The sequence below is a fragment of the Saccostrea echinata genome, unplaced genomic scaffold (assembly GCF_033153115.1).
Source record: "Saccostrea echinata isolate AGI-Se365-2 ecotype Australia unplaced genomic scaffold, CSIRO_AGI_Sech_v1 ptg000054l, whole genome shotgun sequence".
NCBI classification, from domain to species: Eukaryota; Metazoa; Mollusca; class Bivalvia; order Ostreida; family Ostreidae; genus Saccostrea; species Saccostrea echinata.
In genome coordinates, this window is record NW_026889803.1 from 58,300,639 (window position 1) to 58,322,923 (window position 22,285).

At 33.0% G+C, this 22,285-nt stretch overlaps 2 protein-coding genes across 4 annotated transcripts in view; one reads left to right on the forward strand and one right to left on the reverse strand.

Annotated features, from left to right (window-relative positions):
- The window catches only part of LOC133206410 (uncharacterized), a 50,029-nt gene that overhangs the window by 14,888 nt on the left and 12,856 nt on the right, over nt 1-22,285 (reverse strand). The window contains exons 5-9 of one of the 3 annotated variants that reach the window (XM_061342380.1): nt 14,265-14,390; nt 12,704-12,871; nt 10,926-10,952; nt 9,905-10,288; nt 240-907 (exon numbers count right to left, since the gene is read on the reverse strand). In XM_061342380.1, the coding sequence (XP_061198364.1) occupies nt 240-907; nt 9,905-10,288; nt 10,926-10,952; nt 12,704-12,871; nt 14,265-14,390 (1,373 nt within the window). The remainder of the gene's footprint in view (nt 1-239; nt 908-9,904; nt 10,289-10,925; nt 10,953-12,703; nt 12,872-14,264; nt 14,391-22,285) is intronic. The other 2 variants (XM_061342381.1, XM_061342382.1) reach the window with 2 other exon arrangements.
- LOC133206411 (cell division cycle-associated protein 3-like) overlaps nt 15,722-22,285 on the forward strand; it is a 54,246-nt gene continuing 47,682 nt past the window's right edge. The window contains exon 1 of the mRNA XM_061342384.1: nt 15,722-15,746. The gene's annotated coding sequence lies outside the window, so the exon portion shown is untranslated. The remainder of the gene's footprint in view (nt 15,747-22,285) is intronic.

Genomic DNA, 22,285 nt, shown 5'->3' on the forward strand with positions numbered 1-22,285 from the left:
TAAAAGTAACATTTTGTGCAACAAAAAATTTTGAAACAAGTGTTTTAAAACACTATGCCACAATGGTGGTAATTTGTAATGTAAACAGAGTGGCTGCTATCATGACCTGAAGAAAAGCTTTTACCTTCAAGGTCAAATGTATAATTCAAAGTAATAGAGTAAACATACAACAATATGCCACCATCTTGAAATATAAAAGCATAAAGAAAGTAATATGAAAATTAAACAGATACACCTACCCTGGTGGTTTAGGTTGTGATGCTGAGCCTCCTTCTTCAGCAGGATTTTCATAAGAACCCACCTCCTGGAAGGGGCTGTCATTCTGGTATCGCAAGATCACCTTCTGGTTAGTTCTGGTTTCCTCGCCGCGGCGACGATTACCCTGGTTTTGTCCATGACCTTTGACCTGCTGACCAGATATCTGGCCCTGACTGTGACTAGTATGAATATGAGAATCATGAATATGAAATTGCATCTGTCCCCTTGAATACATGTAACTAGACACTTCAAACTGGTTCTGTCTATCACCATAAAGATTGGTTGCTGCAGACTTGCTGTCTGTAAACACCTCACTCATTGGTCTCACAGGTTTCCTTCTAGGAGAGTCATTTAATCGGTCTCGTTTTCTCACTTCTGGTATCAACACGTTATCATCAACACTAGACCAGTTCTTGTGTTTCTGTGGACTGTTTATATGTCCGTTATGTTTTGGGGTACCCTTGTGTCTTGGACTTTGTATTCTTTCATGTTTTGGACTTGTGTCCATCTCGCTTAAGCATTTGGAATTTCGGTTCATGTTGTGTCTTGGGCTATAATCTTTGTGTCCGTTTTGTGTTGGTGTGTGTCCGTTAACTTGTGCAGGAATGGCTGGCAAGGGCCGATTCACCATGTTGGTTGAAATCTTCCTCTGAAAAGACATTTGTGCAATAAAGGACTTTATGCCAACAAAACTTTTTTCACCTAAACAATTACACATGAAAAGTATTTTTATAAAACCGAGGTAAAACAGACTGTTAGCATTCCCATTTAACTTAACTTGTTGAAACCATTCTTTGAAATGTATACATTTTAATTCAATTTAAATGAACATTCTATTTTAACACCCTATTGCGCAGTAATATTCATCAGCTAAAATAACTAACCACAAAATCATTATGAAGGTGAAGAAAGTTGGGTTTTCTTAATTTATGAGGTGTATGGAATGAGAACAAAGTCAAAAGTTTTTAACACAAGAAATTAATGAAGGTTTCAAGAGAAAAAAGAATAGCCTAAAGAAGCTGAATTGTCCCTACATAGATGATGAGCTTTAAATGTAGAATAACTAAATGTCAATGCTTTTCTAAAGTAGTGTCCCCTGTCACCTCATATATTACCTCTACCATCACACAATGACACCCAAATTACAGCCCTCAACATCAAATAACCCAATATTTCTGTCTTAACATAAACCTCAATATCTCCACATAGAATTCACATGTCAACCTTAAAACATTTGTATGCCTATTCAAAAGGTTTCATATGTCACTTTCTTTAAGTTCTTTCAAATTCTGAGTCATCTTTAACACCCTAAACAAAAATCCTTGGACTGAAAATGACTACACAACTACATCATAGACCTTTCTAATCCAAACATGATTTCAAAGTTACTTACCATACAGTGAAATCCCCATCCTAACCATGTATTCCTTATTACACTTCTATTGTCTCATGTTTATATTTAACTTGGCGAGCAGGGGCTGACTAGACTGATTAAGTTACTTTAAATGTTTCATATACCTGGTGCAGACAGTAATACATCACACATTATACAAAAAAATGTCATTTCTCTAACGAGACACCTCTCTGTAAAGAATGCACATCACTTTTGTCTTCTATACAAAGGGACCCTGAGGTGCAGTTTTTACCTGTGCATAATTAAGTTTAAAATCAACCGATTAAATTAAAAAAACAATATTTATACCGATCCTCATATTTCCAAAATAAAACTTCTCAAGTTAGTAGGTGCTATTCCAGTCTTGTTAGCCGGACTTGAATTCTTCACAGGTGTGTGAACGACACAGTGCAAAAAAATTCACCTAATCCCATTAGAGGCTGGTCCTCAAACATGTAATGTGCCTTTTTGTGCAGACATCACTTCCTTACATAAAAAAATTTCAATATGTAAATGTCACTCAGTCTTCCTTTTTTTTCCAATTAAAAATTCCTTATCAGCTGTGACACAACAGACGTTTTGCAAATCAGACGTACTTTTTGCCCTCTTTACATAGAAAACTAAAGCTTTGAATGATGGCACCCCCTCCACTTGAATGCAATAGGTTCAAAGGATGACTTGATTTTCAACAGAATATGATCAATATTTTCACTGCACAATTCATTAAAAATTCAACCTCTTTTGTGATTTATGTTAACCAGTACCACAAAGCTGCAATGGGTTGGTGAAATTCCATCACATTAATGTAACCTTAAGCTTCTGAGATTAATTTTACAAAACTACACATTGGAATGGAAAGCTTCAGTGATGTGAAAAAAGAACAGAGAAATTCTGGCACAATTACCACTTGTTAAAGTTAATTTGAGTTTTTTTAAGTGTGTGCTGTAAGTTTTTACCTGTTACATTTTCCTGATTTATCTGTAAGTAACAAAAGGTGATTCATTACAAAAAAAATTAATTACTATAAATTCTGTTATTTTTAGGTGACAAATTATTGTGATTACGTTCTGAAATTCTTTTTCTCCTCTGGAAAATGAAGACTTTCTTTACAAATGGGACTTTTCTAACTTGAAAACAAGCACCTGACAGTCATTTCAAAACAAAATGAAGAAGGCATTTGAAAAACAACACAATTAATAAAATTTGCGAGAAACAGAGGAATTTATCACTTTATTCCACTTGAAAGCCAGACGGTTCCGTGTCTGGAGTAGCAATCCTGGATCTGGAGATTGACAGAAGTGAGAGTCAAGTGATATTGCGAGGAGTGAACCTCACCGCTGAGGACAGAAAAGGCTCGTTAATCATCTCAATGGTGATTACCTCACCAAAGACAGAAGACATAACAAGTATTGGCTGTGGAGAATGGCAATATAAAGACATCATGCATGCATAGGTTGCTGAGAAATGATATCTTCTTTGCAATGAATCACGCAATTAGATTTATACAAATATGCTTTCTCCTTCTGTTATTTTGTCATCCTTAAATAAACATTACTTCTACTGAATAAACCAGTTTAAGAAACTTTCAGAAATTCAAAGCATGTTAATTAGTTACTTATACTATGGTCGTTTCCCTAAATAATTGATAACTAGATCCAGACTTTAATGAGGCTTGAATGGGTATTAACAAGACCATGAGAGGGGGTGATCGCAATTGATACTTTAGAACTGGTTAATATTCTTTTTAGCATCTATTATATTTGCTTTACAGTTGGTTAAAAGAAGTTTTAATTTTAAAAGAATTTCTTTTGATGTACAGAAATCATTCCTGTTTAAATTTGTTATATACATTACACACACATCTCCCTTAACAGTATGAGCACGCCAACAGACCACTTATGATGCATATTACTCATTGCTGAAATTGAAATTGAATTTGTTGGACCTTGAAAAAAAAAAACATGCCAGGAACTAGACTAAAAAAGAAAATGAAAAGTTGGGAGGGATAATTAGCACACACAGTAGACCATGTCACCAGCTATTGTGACTGGGTTCTATACAATACAAAAACAGGCTGCACTTACTATAAATGCAATCTATGTAATTAAAATTCTCACTTTTCATCACATTCTTTAATTAAATTTTATGGGAAATATCTTAGGAACATTGCAGATTTATTGTGCTTTATACAGTAGGTAGTATTGTGTGGATGAAAGGGGCAAAAACTGAATAAAGACGCCATCAAAATTCGACCACTCCTTATCAAATCTGATGCAATGTGTCATCTCAACTAAAACGGAGTCATATTTATGATATCTGATGGAAAGGTGATAAGCTATCGATGGGTTTAATGGGTGAATTAATATGGATCTTTGACACTGTTCTTTTAAAAAAATTTACTCTAGAATGTAGATGCAGACATTTATTAGAAGTAAACATTTTCCAGTCAGTCCTCTGAGGATAGCTGATTTATGTTGAACAGAGATGACAAACCATTTTCAACTTAATTTTTCATGATATTCTCATTAAATATAAACTTTAAAGCATTCAAAATGAAAATTAATTATAATATCTGGCATAAAAGCCTTGCTGATGTATCAGAGAGAACATGCAAAATTGAGGAGCAAGTAAGCAAGAGTTGTCTTTCTTTAAGTAGCTCTATGTGAAGCATAGTAACAAACACAGATGAAGTCAGTTACTTTGAAAAGTAATTAATTTAATGAAATTACAATTACTTTCCTAAAGAAATTAATCAAAATATAAATTAAAATACAGTTGAACTTTGGTATCTTGATCACCGTTATCTTGAATACCATGGATATATCGAAGTGAGTCAGAACCATTTTTTTCTCTATGTGTTTTAACCTCCATATCTTGAATCCTCAAATATCTCTCAGTTTTTTCTTAGAGATAAGTTAGAGATAATGAGGTTTGACTGTACAGCAAGTAACCTTTACAACAAAGCAAATTGTCACATACCCTCCTGCTCAATGGTTTAAATTCTCATTAATTGTAATAATAATGTAATGTAATCAAAAGCTTTTCAAAATCTGTAAGTAAAATATTAAATTTGCTCTATGCACATTGAAAAAAAATAAAAATACAAAACTTGAGAAGAAAGTTCTGTAAAGATTTTTTTCAAACACACAAAAAAGAAAGAAAAAGAACTAGATGCGATCTCGTTGCGAGCAACGAGTGGGTCTTCCGTCCGATTTTTGATAAGATGAGATACGAATTTGATTGAGATTTTCGTTCATAAATATATAAATAGTGAAAACGTACAATTTGCTTCAGTTATGTTTAACAAAATTTTGATCATTATGGAACAAAAAAACGCAATATTTGATGAAGATTTTAAAATATTTATAGTAACAGATCGTGAAGATGAACATTACTGCAAAAGGGTTATAGATGAAAGACTTTTAGCCCCTTTGAGCCCCTAATTCGAGGGGTCTTGATATCAAATGAAAGGTCTTGTAATTCTGAAGACTTTTCGTTCAACAACTATTCAGTTTTCGAGATATGCAGACTTGAAGTATTTAGGGGCCGTCCCTTTAAGTCCTTATAGGGGCTGTTTAGGAAAAATTCAAAGGATGCACATTGTTCAGATCATCATTCTAAACAACTTTTGTTCAATATTGCTTTTCAAAATGTTTCCCCTTTTTCGAGATATAAAGCTTCAAAGATTAAGCATTCTGGCTCCTTATGGCCCCTAATTACGTAATATTTGAAGAAAATTTTACGATATATAGATGCAGATTGTGAAGATGAACATTTTTTCTTCAATATTTAATATCAAAATATTTAACGTTAAGGAGTTATACCCCTCTGAGCCCCTAATTTGAGGGGCCAGCCCCTTTTTCTTGATATCACTTGAAAGGTCTTGTAATTCTGAAGACTTTTTGTTCAACAACTATTCAGAAGTTTCGTTTCGTTTTTGAGATATGTAGACTTGAAATATTTAGAGGCCATCCCTTTAAGTCCTTATAGGGGCTGTTTAGGAAAAATTCAAAGGATGCACATTGTTCAAATCATTATTCTAAACAACTTTTGTTCAATATTGCTTTTCAAAATGTTTCCCCTTTTCGAGATACAGTGGCGCCTCATTTATCCGGACGCCTCTGTCCCCAACGAAATCGTCCGGATAATTGAATCACATCTCAAAAAGCACTCTCTAAGCATGTACATTGTATATATGCACATTCTTGTTTCAAATGTGACAGCAAAGAAAAAAACTTTTAAATTATATTTTGGTTTATTGTTTTAAAAGCAGTAATTGATTAAAGAAAAAAATATATTAAAATGTAATTTACACAATAAAAAGAAATGGATGGGCAATTTTATGCTGAGACCTCCTATTTTAATTCGCCTTCTCTTTGGCTTGTGACTTCATGGGCTGAGCAAATTCTGATCTACAGTTGTTTTATTTAGCCATATATTATAATTATTGAAGCTCATATGATATGAAAGAACTGTTTAGCATCATCATTAAAAATGTTCAAATATAAACTAACCCCGTATATTCCCTGTATATTCATTACACAGGGTAACTATAAAATTAACTGCAAGCTTACTCAAACAAAGTATTAAAACATTCGTAAACACAAGTCATCTTCATGATTATCAATATTTTTTTTCTACAGACGCTAAGTTTGAATTTCGATCATTAAAAATACCTTGATAAACGTAATCAACTTCTGTACCTAACGCCAGTTATATCTTTTCTAAAGCAATGGACGTTTGTAAATGGTAGTACATTAAATAGAGATATTTCTTCAGTTATGTACTTTTCTAAACTGTCTTGTGGGGAAAAAAGCGTTTCAAATACATTTACGTTTTTAGAAAAGGAAAATAGTATTTTAAACTAACGCAATCAACATGATAAAGAGCATTACGAAATCACGCGTTATTTATTGTTTATTTTATTTACAACTCTCCAAAATTCTCATGAATTTACCGATGTACATACGGTTAGAAATATGATTTGAACAGATTATTATTTAATTAATGCACAGTGTAAGCTAAATATTAAAGAAAAACGTGTGATTGAATTAGGGTAAACACACGCTAATTATAGACGCTATTGTTTGTAGGTCACAGGTAACCGCCTTCAAACTGACTGCATGGCCAATGTTTTTACAACAATTAACACAAATGCAAGCGAAGTGTGAAAAAGTCGTTTCTTGAAAAATTACCGTCCGGATAAACGAGTCATTTTTCAATGAACTATTACGTTTTGTAGTAGAAATTGACCGTCCGGATACGGAACGCGAATTTCCGGATTAATGAGACAAAATAACGTGGAAAAAATCGGTTCCCAAAAAAAATCGTCCGGATGGTGAAGCGTCCGGATAAATGGCTTCCGGATAAACGCGGCGCCACTGTATAAAGCTTCAAAGATTAAGCATTCTGGCCCCTTATGGCCCCTAATTACGTTATATTTGAAGAAAATTTTAACATATATAGTTGCAGATTGTGAAGATAAACATTTTTGCCTCAGTATTTAATATCAAAATATTTAACGTTAAGGAGTTATAGATGAAAGACTTTTGGCCCCTCTGAGCCCCTAATTTGAGGGGCCAGCCCCTTTTTCTTGATATCACTTGAAAGGTCTTGTAATTCTGAAGACTTTTTGTTCAACAACTATTCAGAAGTTTCGTTTCGTTTTCGAGATATGCAGACTTGAAATATTTAGGGGCCGACCCTTTAAGTCCTTATAGGGGCTGTTTAGGAAAAATTCAAAGGATGCACATTGTTCAGATCATCATTCTAAACAACTTTTGTTCAATATTGCTTTTCAAAATGTTTCCCCTTTTCGAGGTATAAAGCTTCAAAGATTAAGCATTATGGCCCCTTATGGCCCCTAATAACGTTATATTTGAAGAAAATTTTAACATATATAGTTGCAGATTGTGAAGAGGAACATTTTTGCTTCAATATTTAATATCAAAATATTTAACGTTAAGGAGTTATAGATGAAAGACTTTTGGCCCCTCTGAGCCCCTAATTTGAGGGGCCAGCCCCTTTTTCTTGATATCACTTGAAAGGTCTTGTAATTCTGAAGACTTTTTGTTCAACAACTATTCAGAAGTTTCGTTTCGTTTTCGAGATATTAGCAAAAGAAGTATTTAGGGGCCGGCCCTTTAACTCCTTAATGGGGACGTTTAGAGAAAAATGAAACGTTGCATATTGTTTAGAACATTATTTTGAACATCTTTTGTTTTATATTGCTTATCAAAATATTTTCCACTTTTGAAATATAAAGCGTCAAAGATTTTGCATTCTGGCCCCTAATTATGTAACATATGATGTGAATATTATAATATATAGTTGTAAATTGTTGAGATAAACATTTTTGCTTCAGTAATGCATTACAAAATTTTGATCGTTAAAGAGCTATTGACTAAATACTTTCGGCCCCTCTCGGCCCCTAATGTGATGAGTCAGCCCTTTTTCATTGATATCATATAAAAGATCTTGTAATTCTACACAATTTCTATTCAATATGTTTTTAGAAAATCTCCATAGTTTTAGAGATATGATTAAAAATGTCTCGAAAATTCACTCCTGATTCATGTCCTAAATTTCGACCCCTACCGAGCTTCCATACTAGGTACTTCCGGAAAATTTGAAAACCCAGGTGCAAAACTTCAACATGTCTTCTATAATCGCTGAAAAGTTCAGCGCTCTTACTTTTGCCGTTTTTTAGTTTTTGTGTCGACAAAATGGTTATCTGAAAATCGATTAAAGGGCGATAACTTCCGACCGGAAGTGAATTTAAAGGATTTGAACAAAAAAGGATCATCTTCAGATCAAAAGGCATTACCCCTGAAAATTTCATGAAAATCGATCGAACCGTTTGCGAAATATCTTCTGCACAAAAATTGTAAAGAAAAAGTGGAATAATAATAATAAAAGTGAAAAAGAAACAATACAATAATAGAAGGGTCTTCCGTTGGAGACGGAAGACCCTAAAAATACCCAAAAATCTAGAAAACAGGAAGGCAATGAAAGCAAGAAACCGAAGCATGTCTGATTTTGTCAAAGTAAGAAAAAGTGAAAGTCAAGCTCAGGTCTGTTTTAACCCCTCACTGAAAACAAACCAAGTCAAAAAACCAATGCTGCCTGTTCTTCTTTTTTTTTTTAAATATATATTTGGTATCATCAGAGAGGAACACAATTTTTATCTGAGCAAAAATACTTGTTTTCTGCAAAAATAAAAAAGTGTACAAACTTTAATCTACACTATCTGGGAATACTTGAACATCAATATGACTAAGCATGGCTTTGTTCTTGAGAAGAGGATTTCAAAAGATTTTTTCTACACCTGTATATTCCTATGTAAAACTTCATTTGTCCATTGTGGCCCCACCCTACTGCCAGGGGTCATGATTTGAGCAAACTTAAATCAACACTACCTGAGGATGCTTCCATGTCAATATGATTAATCATAGCTTTGCTGTTCTTGAAAAAAAAATTTTAAAGACATTTCCTATATATTCCTATGTATAACTTTCATCCCCTGTTGTGGCCCCATCCTATTCCCAGGGATCATGATTTGAAGAATCTTGAATTTACACTACCTGAGGATGCTTCTGTATTAATATGACTATAATCATGGCTTTGCTGTTCTTGGGAAGATTTTTAAAGATTTTTTCCAATAGAAACGTATGTATGACTTTGATCCACTGTTGTGGCCCCACCCTACCCCCAGGGGTTATGATTTGAACAAAAATTGAATTTCCACTACGTAATGAAGCTTGCACATAAGTTTCAACCCTTCTGGCCCTATGGTTCTTGGGAAGATTTTTGAAAGATGTCATTAAATTTTCACAACTTCTTATTTATCTCCCCTTGAAAGAGGGTGTGACTAATCTTGAATTCTCTTCACCAAGGATCTTTTGTGGCAAGTTTGGTTGAAATTGGCCCAATGGTTCTTGAGAAGAGGTCAAAAAACATGAAAAGTTTACAGATGGAAAGACAGACGGACAGATAGATGGACACCGGACAAAATGGGATCAGAAAAGCTCACGAGCTTCCAGCTCAGGGGAGCTTAAAACTAGGAGGGAGGAGACTGCATTTTTTTTATCTATGGACCAAACCTTGGACATAAAAATCTAACGTCGACCTAAGGATAGCCCTGTTCATAGTTAGCATGGATGAAAGCTAAATACAAATGTCAAACAAGCCAACAGGCTACACACACTTTGATAAACAATGAAATAATTGGATACATGATCTGGGTGATCTCACCTTATCCTCTCCTTTGTTGTTGTTCTGGGGTTTTAGGTAGCCCTCCGGATCCTGTACATCAGCTGAGTTAACATTTCCATTTGTGAGGTACCCTCTATCGATGGCATCTTTGAGAGCAGTCACTGGTGATCCTTTACTTTTTCCAGGACTCCCTGATGTGTCTATGGATCCTCTGAGGATGGACAATGGGGAGTTGGATGTTATGGGGGTTGAGTTTCTCTTCAGGGCAGCACCCGTTGGGTCTGACAGTCTGGCGTTGTTGTTAAGAGCCTCAGAACCTGGACGACTAGATGACCTGGAGGGAGATTCACTTCTGATGGGGGCCAGGCCTGCCAACTCCATCATAGGAGACCTATGTTTTACCTTATCCACTGCATGTTTGGCCTGAAACAAAAAAAAATAAAACAATTGAGAAACATTTTTCATTCAAAACATGTGGGTGAGAACATAATAAATCCATGTAAAATGCACATATACACAGCCAAAAAAAAAAAAAAATCATGCAAAACTTTAATTGAATGCATATTTTGCTACATTCAGCAGCTATCAGACAAAACATCTTCTTGAAGAATGGAAATATTCATATGATCTGCAAATTTATGGGCCTGTAAGAATTAAACCTGGAGCAATATTATTTCTAAAGGAGATAACTCATGTTAACCTATTCAAATTTCCTACAGCAGTTATATGGAGTTACACACATCAAACATGCAAATAGCTGTCTTTGTCAAAGTATTTGGTATATGCATTTTTTTTCCAAGCAATTTGGCCTCTCTTAAACAAAAAGCTTAATATGAATAATCTTCTAAAATACTGTCTACCAAAAGAGCTCACAATATTTAACATGCCACAAATAAATGCAGAAAGAGCTACACAAAGTAAAATAATCAGCGAAGAGAAAAGATTGGATGATGTACCAGAGGAGACAACATCCATTGGGATGATATGACAGAGGATAAGGAAGATGCAAGAATATGACTGGATGAAACCAAAAAGAAAGGTCAAATAATGAGAATGGTACCTTTGCTGGGCTGCGTTGTAATGAAAACTGAAATAAGGTTGTAAATTACTAGTACAATGCTTTGTTAGCATAATTAAAATGATGAAATAATAAACTGGGTTCTTGAATGAAATTAAAATGTAACATTGATATTACAAGAATCTAGCATACATAAAATTACACAATTCAAAAAAAATGATTGAGATACACCAGTATACAGATTGAAGAGAGATACTCATTTTTCCATTCATCTCTGAGCATGAAATGTTCATTCCTTTGAACAAGCAATAAGAATGACCTTGCTGTATTATTTTTACTGTGTAATTCAATGTATCTAAGTTGTTTATTTGATAGCATGTGCAAAATCATATTTAAGAATAAAGTTCGCGTTTTTTGTGAATGTTGCTGGATAACCTCTGATGCTGAGAAATGTTTTTTGAAATATAAAAGCCGAGGCTTTATATTTCAAACATCATTTTGAGACTGAGGAGGTTATCCTGCGTTATTCACGACAAAGAATTTTATTTCTACTTTTACTAACAGCTACCATGTCGCGATTAGGCTGTTCCATTTATCACCAGATGGTTTGCTTGTTTACTTGAAATGGAATGCAGACGATTTGAGCTTTCATTGGATTAAAAATATCCTTAAATTATTTATAAATTTGTTTGCAACATATATTAATTTTCATGAATGTAAAATAACAAAATCAGTTGTCTATTTCATTGCTTCATCAGTAAAATCATGTAGTGTAAATGTTGTGGGGAGGCCCGTGGAACAGCCCCATTTATCTATAAAAACTGACATTTATCAGCTGCTTTAAGCAATACACACTGTTTACGGATGGTCTAAAGGAGTATTTGATCTAAAGTCAAATATTCATATCAACTGTACATGTTTGATAAGTGTATCTGATCTGATAATTTTTTGATGATGTTCATGATTTATTGGAGAATAATGTCCGCAGCATTTCTTTGATCTCAGGGATAAGTGTAGTAGAATTTAAAATATAATGACGAATTACTAAAAACAACTTAGGGAATCAAAAGATATGTTTATAACAGTGAAAAGTCTTTAAAACTTACAAAATCAAATATTAAATTTGTTGTCTTATTTTTGTTCCAAAGAAAATAATATAACAAATGTAGCTCTTTTATTCAGTCAATCCACAGATATATCAACTTAACAGAAAAGCACATGGACTTTTCACTTTGAGCTTAGTCGATATCCTTTTCTGTGGAGTTGATACATGTATGGATTGACCTCATACAAGGGTTATATTAATATATTATTGAAATGAAAACCATTTTAAAAGAATTTCACAGATTAATCTATTTAATTATGACTACATCATTAATCAAAAAGTGATAAAAAAAGAATTAGGTATCTTGTTCTAGTCTACTTTGTGTATATCTAGTTTTACTGAAATTGGACCAGAATTGCAAGAGGAGTACCACTTTTAAAAGAGAATTTCACACAAAATTTGGCTTATCATTGACACTTTATAAAAATCAATTTTGAAAAATTGTTAACATATGAACAAAAGCTATATTGACAAAGTCGCCTTACATATGCAATTTATTCTAGTCTCTGAGCAGTACCGCTAAAAATAACTAAGCATCAAGTTTTGAAAATCAATGATTTTGCTCATTTTGTAAAACTGCTACATGCCCCAGTCTCTTCTATATATAGTATCTCCTTAACTTCATTAGTTTTTGGGGAGTAACCCATTATTCAATGATACATAGTAATTATGACCCACATTTTATTCTGCTGTACTCTGCATCAGGACTACTGACCCATATTTTATTTTTGCTGCCTACATCTTTGTCAGAAGGCTGAGAATCATCACTACTGGACTGACGCCTCATTTCCATGTGCTGCATGGCCTTCTCCGAGTACGGAGTGGGGGTGGCAATCTCTGCCAGCTTCTGTTGGAACACCTTCTGGGCCTGCTCCTGATATTCCTACAATAAAGATATATCAGACATATTCTTACAAAACAAAAGTACAGTTAGCAAAGCAACTCCATGATCCAGCCTCATCTCTATTGCATTTGTCACACTTGTAGTTTTGTGTTTTGACAAGGGACTTCTACAGTTTGTGTCTATAAATCTCCAATATTTCTAAGATCTTATGATTTGCATTTGGAAGCATATGTTCTGCAGGAAAATTTTGTGAAAACTTTCTGCAGATGAACTACCGGGTAAAACCCATAAATTCTTGATTTGCTGGGTAAGTGAGGTTTTCTCCTAGCAGTGGATGTGTGTGTTTATCAACAAATACATGTACATCCCATATTATGATAACAGATTAGATGGCCCTTAATTATTGGAGCCAGGTACACACAGATCTTCTTTAATTTACATCAAATACAAAATGAGAAGCTTGACACAAACAACATTTCACAATTACAGATTTGTAGTTCCATTTTTCCTTTTGCTGTTTCCTGTTTCTTAAAACCTTATCAAAGAGACAGAGACATTTTTATCAGATCTGCATTCTGATACATAGCCCTGATGAATCTGGTATAATTGGCTGTCTTAGATCCATCTTTATCCTGTATGACTAACCACCAAAAACACATGTACTGCTCACATAAACAAACAGCTGTCAGCAAAAAGCAGGTTTACCAACTTCTGAGAATCCCTGCTACACTTAAGAGGAAATCTGAGACAATAGATCAAAATTAAATAAGTAATAGATTTCTTTACCTTGATGTGCTTTACATGGGTACAGTACCAATTTTTGCATTTCTCATTTTATCTACAACTTGGGTGACATTTGAAAACTTACTACAGAAGCAGATCATTACGGTATTTTATACCAACTTCAGGCTTGATTTTGATAATGGTCATTTTCTAACTACCGTTGAACTTCGGTATCTTGAACATGAATATATTGAATACCATGGATATATCGAAGTGATTGGGAAGTCCTAACCACGTATTTCTTAAGTATTTTACCCTCAATATCTCGAACCCTTGGATATCTCAAAGTTTTTTCTTGGTCCCATCGAGTTCGAGATAACAATGTTTGTCTGTATTTCATTTTTCTTTATTTTTTCCTATGGTGTCAATTTTATGATTTGTCCTACCATTAAAATAGTGAAAACTGAAAATAACTGCAGAAAAAAATGAAGAAATTTTATGAATACATATGTCATAAATTACTGGTAAAATCACTGTGTAACTCACTGACACCATTATAAAAACTACAGAATGGGTCATAGTGGGACACTCACTTACTTGTTTTTGCCATTTTGTGAACAAATCATTTTGACACAAGCTAATTTTGTGATACCTAAGTGACATATAAAAATGGGATTTTCAGCTGACAACTACATAAATTTATAAATACCTGGAACTTTGCCTTCTGCTGAATAAGCTGTTGTTCTATTAATTCATTAAATGTGGGCTGTTTTTCCCTCTCCTGGGCGTAAGCCATCTTGAAAGCATTCCCCACTATAGCATTAAGTTCTTCTGCCTGAAAAAAATGTCCTATTCAATTAATAACTATGCATATTTCCAGGAGTGTTATTTTCCCCCTTAAATTCATTCAAAGTTTCATTTCAGCCAGTAAATTAAATGTAACTCTACCTATTGAGACATTAGAAATAAAATAGCATGAGGCATACTGAATTTCACAAGGTGTAACATAAGCTTGCCTAAAGTGACACATGAGATAATGTTTTGTTAACTGTCTATGAGTAAATGACCACTGATTCCTGCTCTATGTTACCAGGTGTACAGATAATCTCTGCACTGTCTGATACTATAAGAAGATTGATTCGGGATTAACATGTTGCAGAAATAGAAGGAATACCCCTTATAAACTTTGATCTGCATACCTTTATACAGTCAAAATTAATGATCCACACCAATTTGAACACCTGTATATCATAGCTATAATTCACACTTGTTCTGAAACCATTAAATATAAATTATTTTGAAATGGCCCATTTACATTTTTTAGTTTCCTTTTTCATGTTCTTTGTCCAGAGACTTGCAGGTTCAATAGTTGACATGCATGATGCCAAAACATTTCATTGTGAAATGACAGCATCATTTTTCTTTCATTACTTATACATAACATTTTACAGACCATTTTATTCCATGCTATTTCTGGAGCTTCTTAAAAAAAACTTAAGGAATAATGAAAGAATAAACTGTCTTAACCAATAACAGAGTTAACTACCCAAAAATCAATCATGTTACATCATATAATTGTGGATATATCGACATATACCAGAAATAATAACCAAATCTGAGAGATACTGAATGATTCATAAAACAGGGTTCTATTTCATTCGAAATAACGTAGTTAAATAATGATTACTTTAGCCACAATTTTAGATTTAGGCTTTTTATACAGATTTGGGAATATCTTCAACATGGTCAAGTTAGTCTTCCACCATAAGCTGTTTTTTTTGTTTTTAATTCAAAGGAATCAAAATTGTATACTTTTTGTAATGAATCCTGCTTGTGATTTCAATACTTAAACCTCCTGTATATTGAATATGGGATGCTATGACCTTTTATCTAAACACTTCTGGCTGGTAAGTGCATTCTAAACCCCCCCCCCCCCTTTTAATATTTCATGCAGAGGAAAGAAAACCTGGAACAACAAATCATGATATTATATTGAATCTATTTCTTATTGATCTATTTTTCCCCTATATCGATGAATAATTCATAATTTATTAAAAGTTTAATTTGACCTATGCTACTTATTATTTCTTTCAGATTGCTTTGTTATGTCTACTTTGTTAAATAGACTTGCACTTGGATATATCACCTGAATACCTATATATATAACTATGAACAGAAGGTGAGAAAAAAGGTAACAAAATATTTATGTTACCCAAGATAAACAATTTTCCATCAATGCTACAAAAGAAGACTGTGCTCATAAACTTAGCTATGTACCTCTGAACTTCATCATAAGCTGTGGTGCAAACTAAATAAAAAAAAAATAGACTGACTAAAAGATATTTAACTTTGTACATGTATTGTATGTATTGTAAATATATTGCTGATCTAGAAATATTACCAATCATTAAAAAAAGTCATAGATACAAAGACTTTGGTAGAGAATTGGTGAGGAAAATTAAAAAAATTGAGAAATGAAAAATTAACTTCATGATATAGAACTAAAGGAGATATGGTCTTTTCTCGAGCCATTTTGCTTAATTTTTTCATAGTTTATATGTGATTTTTGATTTTGTAAGCATGGTATGAAAACATTAGGAAAAGGAAAGTCTTAGTCAAACTACTAATCAGTCTACATCCCTCTGAAGATTGTGTGGGCATTACTTTTTTTTCAACTGAACTATTTATGAATGCATACACACATTTCATTCCAACACTGTCAAGCTGTCTATGCATCCTATCACTGCTATCCTTAACTAAATACACATGTAGGCAAAATAAATAAAACTTTGTATTGATCTTATAAAGTACACCAGACTCTCTTATGGGGGCAAAATTTCCGAGCTTTTCATGCATTCCTAAAATACTAAGTACACCAAAGTGCTGAATATACGTCAAATGAAATTTGATCCCTAAATGTGTGATTAGCATTTGTTACACTGGGACAATCTCGGTCAAAAATCAATAATAAAAGAACAGTCGTTAAAATATAAAATAAATCATCTTACACAGTAATGTCACTGTCTGACTAATGTTATATGTGGTACATGTCCTAGCTGATTCTTATCTAACTCCTACAGAATGCCAGGTTATCACTTGATTTAATGATTTTTCCCCCCAGTATGATGGAATCATTAAAGCAGTATGGATTTAATTGCAACCAAAAATAGTTCTCAAGTTCCTGTGCCTTCTGAGACACAATTATTATTTTCAAATTAATTAATCTACCAAAAATAGATGACAGAAATGAAGCTACATGTACTGCAAATTAAAATCTGTTTCAATAAGGACTGAATTGATCAGATTTCAATGATGAATTTTATCCTCAATCCAACAATCTGATTTCAGAAGTGGTGGTCAATAGAAATATTTACATAATTATTGAATTCTCTGATTTTTTTCTTTGATGTTTTCAATTTATTATCTTCCATACTGAATAGAATCTAAGGCAATCTCAATGAACGAGTTCAGGTTTAACGATTATAGGGATTACAAGCTTACAGCAGACAATTAAATTTCAATTACTATGACATTCATCTTCTGTAGATCTAATGATGATTTGTGTTATAATGAAATATTGACCTTGAAGAGAAAACCAAATCTTTAAAAAGTAGTTTTGAGCAAAATTACATTAAATTATTAGGCCATATAAATTTAAAATTTAGATTCTCATCCTAATTTGCTGAAAAATTGGGGCGGGTGGGCGGATTTTATTTTTTATTTTTTATAAATGAAAGTATCAACAACACATTCGTACACTTAATTTTTACATTATGTTAATGCCAATATGAATAGATTTTATTGTTTTCATATTCTTTTAAATATCTACAGAATATTCTTGTTATAGAAAATTAAAATATTTATAGTTTTATTAACAAATAATCAAGTACACAGATACGGTACACGCCAAACAAAATGAGGTGCTGATCCTAATAAATTGCATATGCATGTTTTCTCATCGGCCTTTCCCCATATACCTTATAGTTTTACCAACAACTCCTTCTGTTCTGTGTGATATACAGATATCACAGATTTCCACTGTCCTCATACATTCAATCGTTCTTGAGACTTGACATGTTCAACATTAAATATATCATATTTGCAAAACAGGATTGTTTAAATCTGTAAAATATTCTACTGAAAAGCCTAGGCCTGAACAGTTTTAAGATTTAACATTTCCTTAGCACTGTTAGGCCATATAAATTTAAAATTTAGATTCTCATCCTAATTTGCTGAAAAATTGGGGCGGGTGGGCGGATTTTATTTTTTATTTTTTATAAATGAAAGTATCAACAACACATTCGTACACTTAATTTTTACATTATGTTAATGCCAATATGAATAGATTTTATTGTTTTCATATTCTTTTAAATATCTACAGAAGATTCTTGTTATAGAAAATTAAAATATTTATAGTTTTATTAACAAATAATCAAGTACACAGATACGGTACATGCCAAACAAAATGAGGTGCTGATTCTAATTGTTTTCTCATCGGCCTTTCCCCAAATACCTTATAGTTATACCAACAACTCCTTCTGTTCTGTGTGATATACAGATATCATAGATTTCCACTGTCCTCATACATTCAATCGTTCTTGAGACTTGACATTTTCGACATTAAATATATCATATTTGCAAAACAGGATTGTTTAAATCTGTAAATATTCTACTGAAAAGCCTAGGCCTGAACAGTTTTAAGATTTAACATTTCCTTAGCACTATTATTCTCTAAAGTCTTTGGACGACGTTTTTTTTTTTAAATGCAAAATCACATACATCTGGAGATCGTTATTTAAAACTTGACCATGTGTCATTTTCTTCGTCTGTTTTTACTTGGTTACAATCTCTTTAAAAACTTGCCCATGCCAGTGATGGTATCTAGATGTGTTTATATGTTATTTTTGCTTTTCTGCCTTCTCATTACTGACAAATTATCTTTTCCTACATATTTAAACTGCTTTCATTGCCGATATTTCTCCATTCTTCTCAGTTTTTTTGCTATAAATAGCGCCACGCGACTTTTAATACAGACGGGAGATAACTCTTAAATTTTGACCCAGATTCTTGCTGAATAAAAATACATGAAAATAATACGTTTGGCACCGAAAAAGCAAAATAAAAAACAACGGGGCGGGGCACTTTGAGAGGGGCGGGCGGGGATGAGAATCTAAAGATTAATTTTACCTGGCCTTATTCTCTAAAGTCTTTGGACGACTTTTTTTTTTTTTTTAATTGCAAAATCACATACATCTGGAGATCGTTATTTAAAACTTGACCATGTGTCATTTTCTTCGTCTGTTTTTACTTGGTTAAAATCTCTTTAAAAACTTGCCCATGCCAGTGATGGTATCTAGATGTGTTTATATGTTATTTTTGTTTTTCTGCCTTCTCATTACTGACAAATTATCTTTTCCTTACATATTTAAACTGCTTTCATTGCCGATATTTCTCCCTTCTTCACATAGTTTTTTTGCTATAAATAGCGCCACGCGACTTTTAATACAGACGGGAGATAACTCTTAAATTTTGACCCAGATTCTTGCTGAATAAAAATACATGAAAATAATACGTTTAGCACCGAAAAAGCAAAATAAAAAACAACGGGGCGGGGCACTTTGAGAGGGGCGGGCGGGGATGAGAATCTAAAGATTAATTTTACCTGGCCTTAGACAGGTGCCAGCATAAAATGTCGCTTTTCTTATGATAAATCATATAATTTACCTAATTAAATATGATGTTCCAATACTGCTTACACACTCTGTAAATGTTTGAATATTTCCATTAAAAGCTTAACACATCTAAAACATGTATAGCATAAACTACCCATATTATGTGTGTTTATGATATATATCTATATCGTATGATGGCAATACAGTTTAAGGGCAAGTGATCAAAAATGACCAAAAACGGCATCGTTGGGAATTAATACTCACCATAATTCCAATAAAGCAGGGAATATAAAAAAGCAGTCCCTAAAAATCCTCCTAAACCCTTAAATCATTACCAATCATGGCAAAAAACAACAATGTAAATACTGTTTGTTCAGCTTGATTTAGTACTAACTAACACTATACACACTACTGATTGACAGACACATGATTGACAGGTGATTACGTCAAGACATCATTTTCTGTGAGGTATGTAACACTTAATAATAAAGCCCCAGACTTATCTTATTCCCCACCCACATCAAACAGTGACCGACAGGTAATAATGACAGGTAATAAAGTCCAGGGAGTCAATACACAAGACTAAACTGTCCCTGATTTACAGAATTTATTATGGTATGTCTCTGTTTATTTCAACCATTTCCTCATATATGATGCCATTTCCTTAACTTTGTGTATGTCTAATATGAAGTCATAATCCTTCCCAGTTTTTAAAAAAATTATTGGGACCGTTGATGATGAAAGACTCTGAATCTACTCTTAACATGCTTAAATTATATTCTCAATTTAAGTTCTTACATTCTCAAAAAAAAAAAAAAAAAAAAAAAACTTTGTGTCTTCCTCTCATTTTATGAAGACTATGAATAAAGATAGTATTAACAACCCCCTCCCCTCCCCCCACCCCACTCCATCCCTTCCCCAGATATTTGAACCAACATTGTTTTTACCATATGTTCCCTTACATCAAATACACATATCAAATTAAAAGATACGCAAAAACAAACTAGTAGGAAGTTAGTTGTAAGAGTATATCCCTAAGCTATAGTTCCTGATGTGTCACAGTCCTCAATGAACAACTACCATTCTCCCACCTATGACTCCATTCAAAACAACTTCATATATTTACTACATGAACTTGGATAACCCTTCTACAAGCTACTATAGTCCAAATATAATAGCTTTAATATTATCACAAAAAGCTAGTATCTTAAGCATTGAGACAGCTTTATATTAGCTTGGACACCTACCAAGTTTTCACAATAAATACACTACGGTCAACGCGGATCCCGTATTTTCCCGCGCCCCCGCGATGGTGTTTTAATCCTTTCCGCGATACACCGTCGCGGTTTTATCATCGCGGTGATCGCGGGGACACGAGATTACCGTGACGGTGTGCTCTACCGTATTTTACTGAATGTGAAGTCGATAATCCTTAATGTCAAAGTAAGGATATTAAATTGTGAATATTTAAGATCGTTTTTTTTTAAAATGTGGCTTAAACATGTTAAAGTCATAGATGGCATATTTTTTATAAGTTCAGGCTTACTAAAATTAAAAAGGTCTTTATATTTGTTTTATTGCCTTATATAAAGATAGGACTTTTCTGTAAATTACACAATTTAAATCAATCGCGTTTTATAGATATTAAAAATTTAAAACAATAACTGATTTATTTTATACCAATCAGAGAGACAGTTTAAAGTCAATTTAATTATAGAAACGTGGGGTTATTCAAGTTCAAAATCGGCGAAAACTTTAATTTGAACGTAAATAACAAATATCATGTTCATCTACACTCAATCTCGTATTTTTATTTTTTTAACTCAGATACGCCATATATAGCTTTAAAATTCTAGAAATAATTTATAAAAAAAAAAATTTCTGTCTAAAGGGTGATATTTGAATGATACTTGGCATTTATTCTATCAAAATATTATCATTGTTGTAGTTTCTAATAAGTAACCTGAATTATATTGTGGAGATCTATAACTCAACATAATTTTTTTTATTGTAGTAAATATCGATTCGATTTATATTACGCCCTTTTTTCATCATAACAGTTTTTTCATACAGTATCACGGCAGTGGGTTTTTTTTCCGAATTGAATATTGCAATGTATATATAACTAAAAAAAAAATGAAAACACATAATTTCACGCCAAAATACCTCTCCCAACGTATTCAAATATTATTTATTTACAATAATCCCTAATATTTGAATTAACGATATTGATCACTACCTCATTTGTTAGACTTATGGGAATGAAAAAATGGATAACAGCTCTGTTCATCATTCTAAAAGATTGTTATTTCTATAAAGCTAAAAGAATTAAATGGTTGCGTTCTCAGCTGATAATTAAGCAGAGAAGTCATGAACTAAATAAGATGAAACTGACCAAACACGTGTACATGTATTACACAATCACAGCGTGTGCAGTGGGGCGTAGCTTATCCTATCGGTCGCCCACAATAAATTTTTGGGTTCTCGGAAAATTCACGAGATGATCAAGCCCTTTTACGTTAACCGTGATTTCAAGCCATAAAAACTGCATGTATTACATGACCATATTTCAGTAGCCGGTCTTGACACCTTGATCACCCATCATACATGTACTGTAGGTTATATCAACTGATCAAACGCAATCCTGAAATCACAAAAATATCGTTATACTCGTATAAAGAATTAAAAAAAAAAAGCAATAAAAGTCTTCTTTTTTATTGGTCGGCGACCTTGAAAAATTTGGGACTGTTAGAGTAATTATTGAAACCAAAGAGAAAGGTTTCACAAAACAGAAACTTTAAAATCATTTAAGGGAGTGGGTGTTAAATTACACACTGTAATTTTGGGTAGAGAAACATGAGGATTAGTTTGTGTGGGAGGGGATGGGGGTTAAGAATAAAAATCTAAAATAAACGGCGAGGGACATATCAGGAAACTTGTCTGTATGTTTATGTTTACACTATACTGTATATATTTATTTAATCAACACACTTCATGAATGCCCAAAATATACATAGCATATCTTTAGAAAATAATCAATAAATATGTACAGTACGTC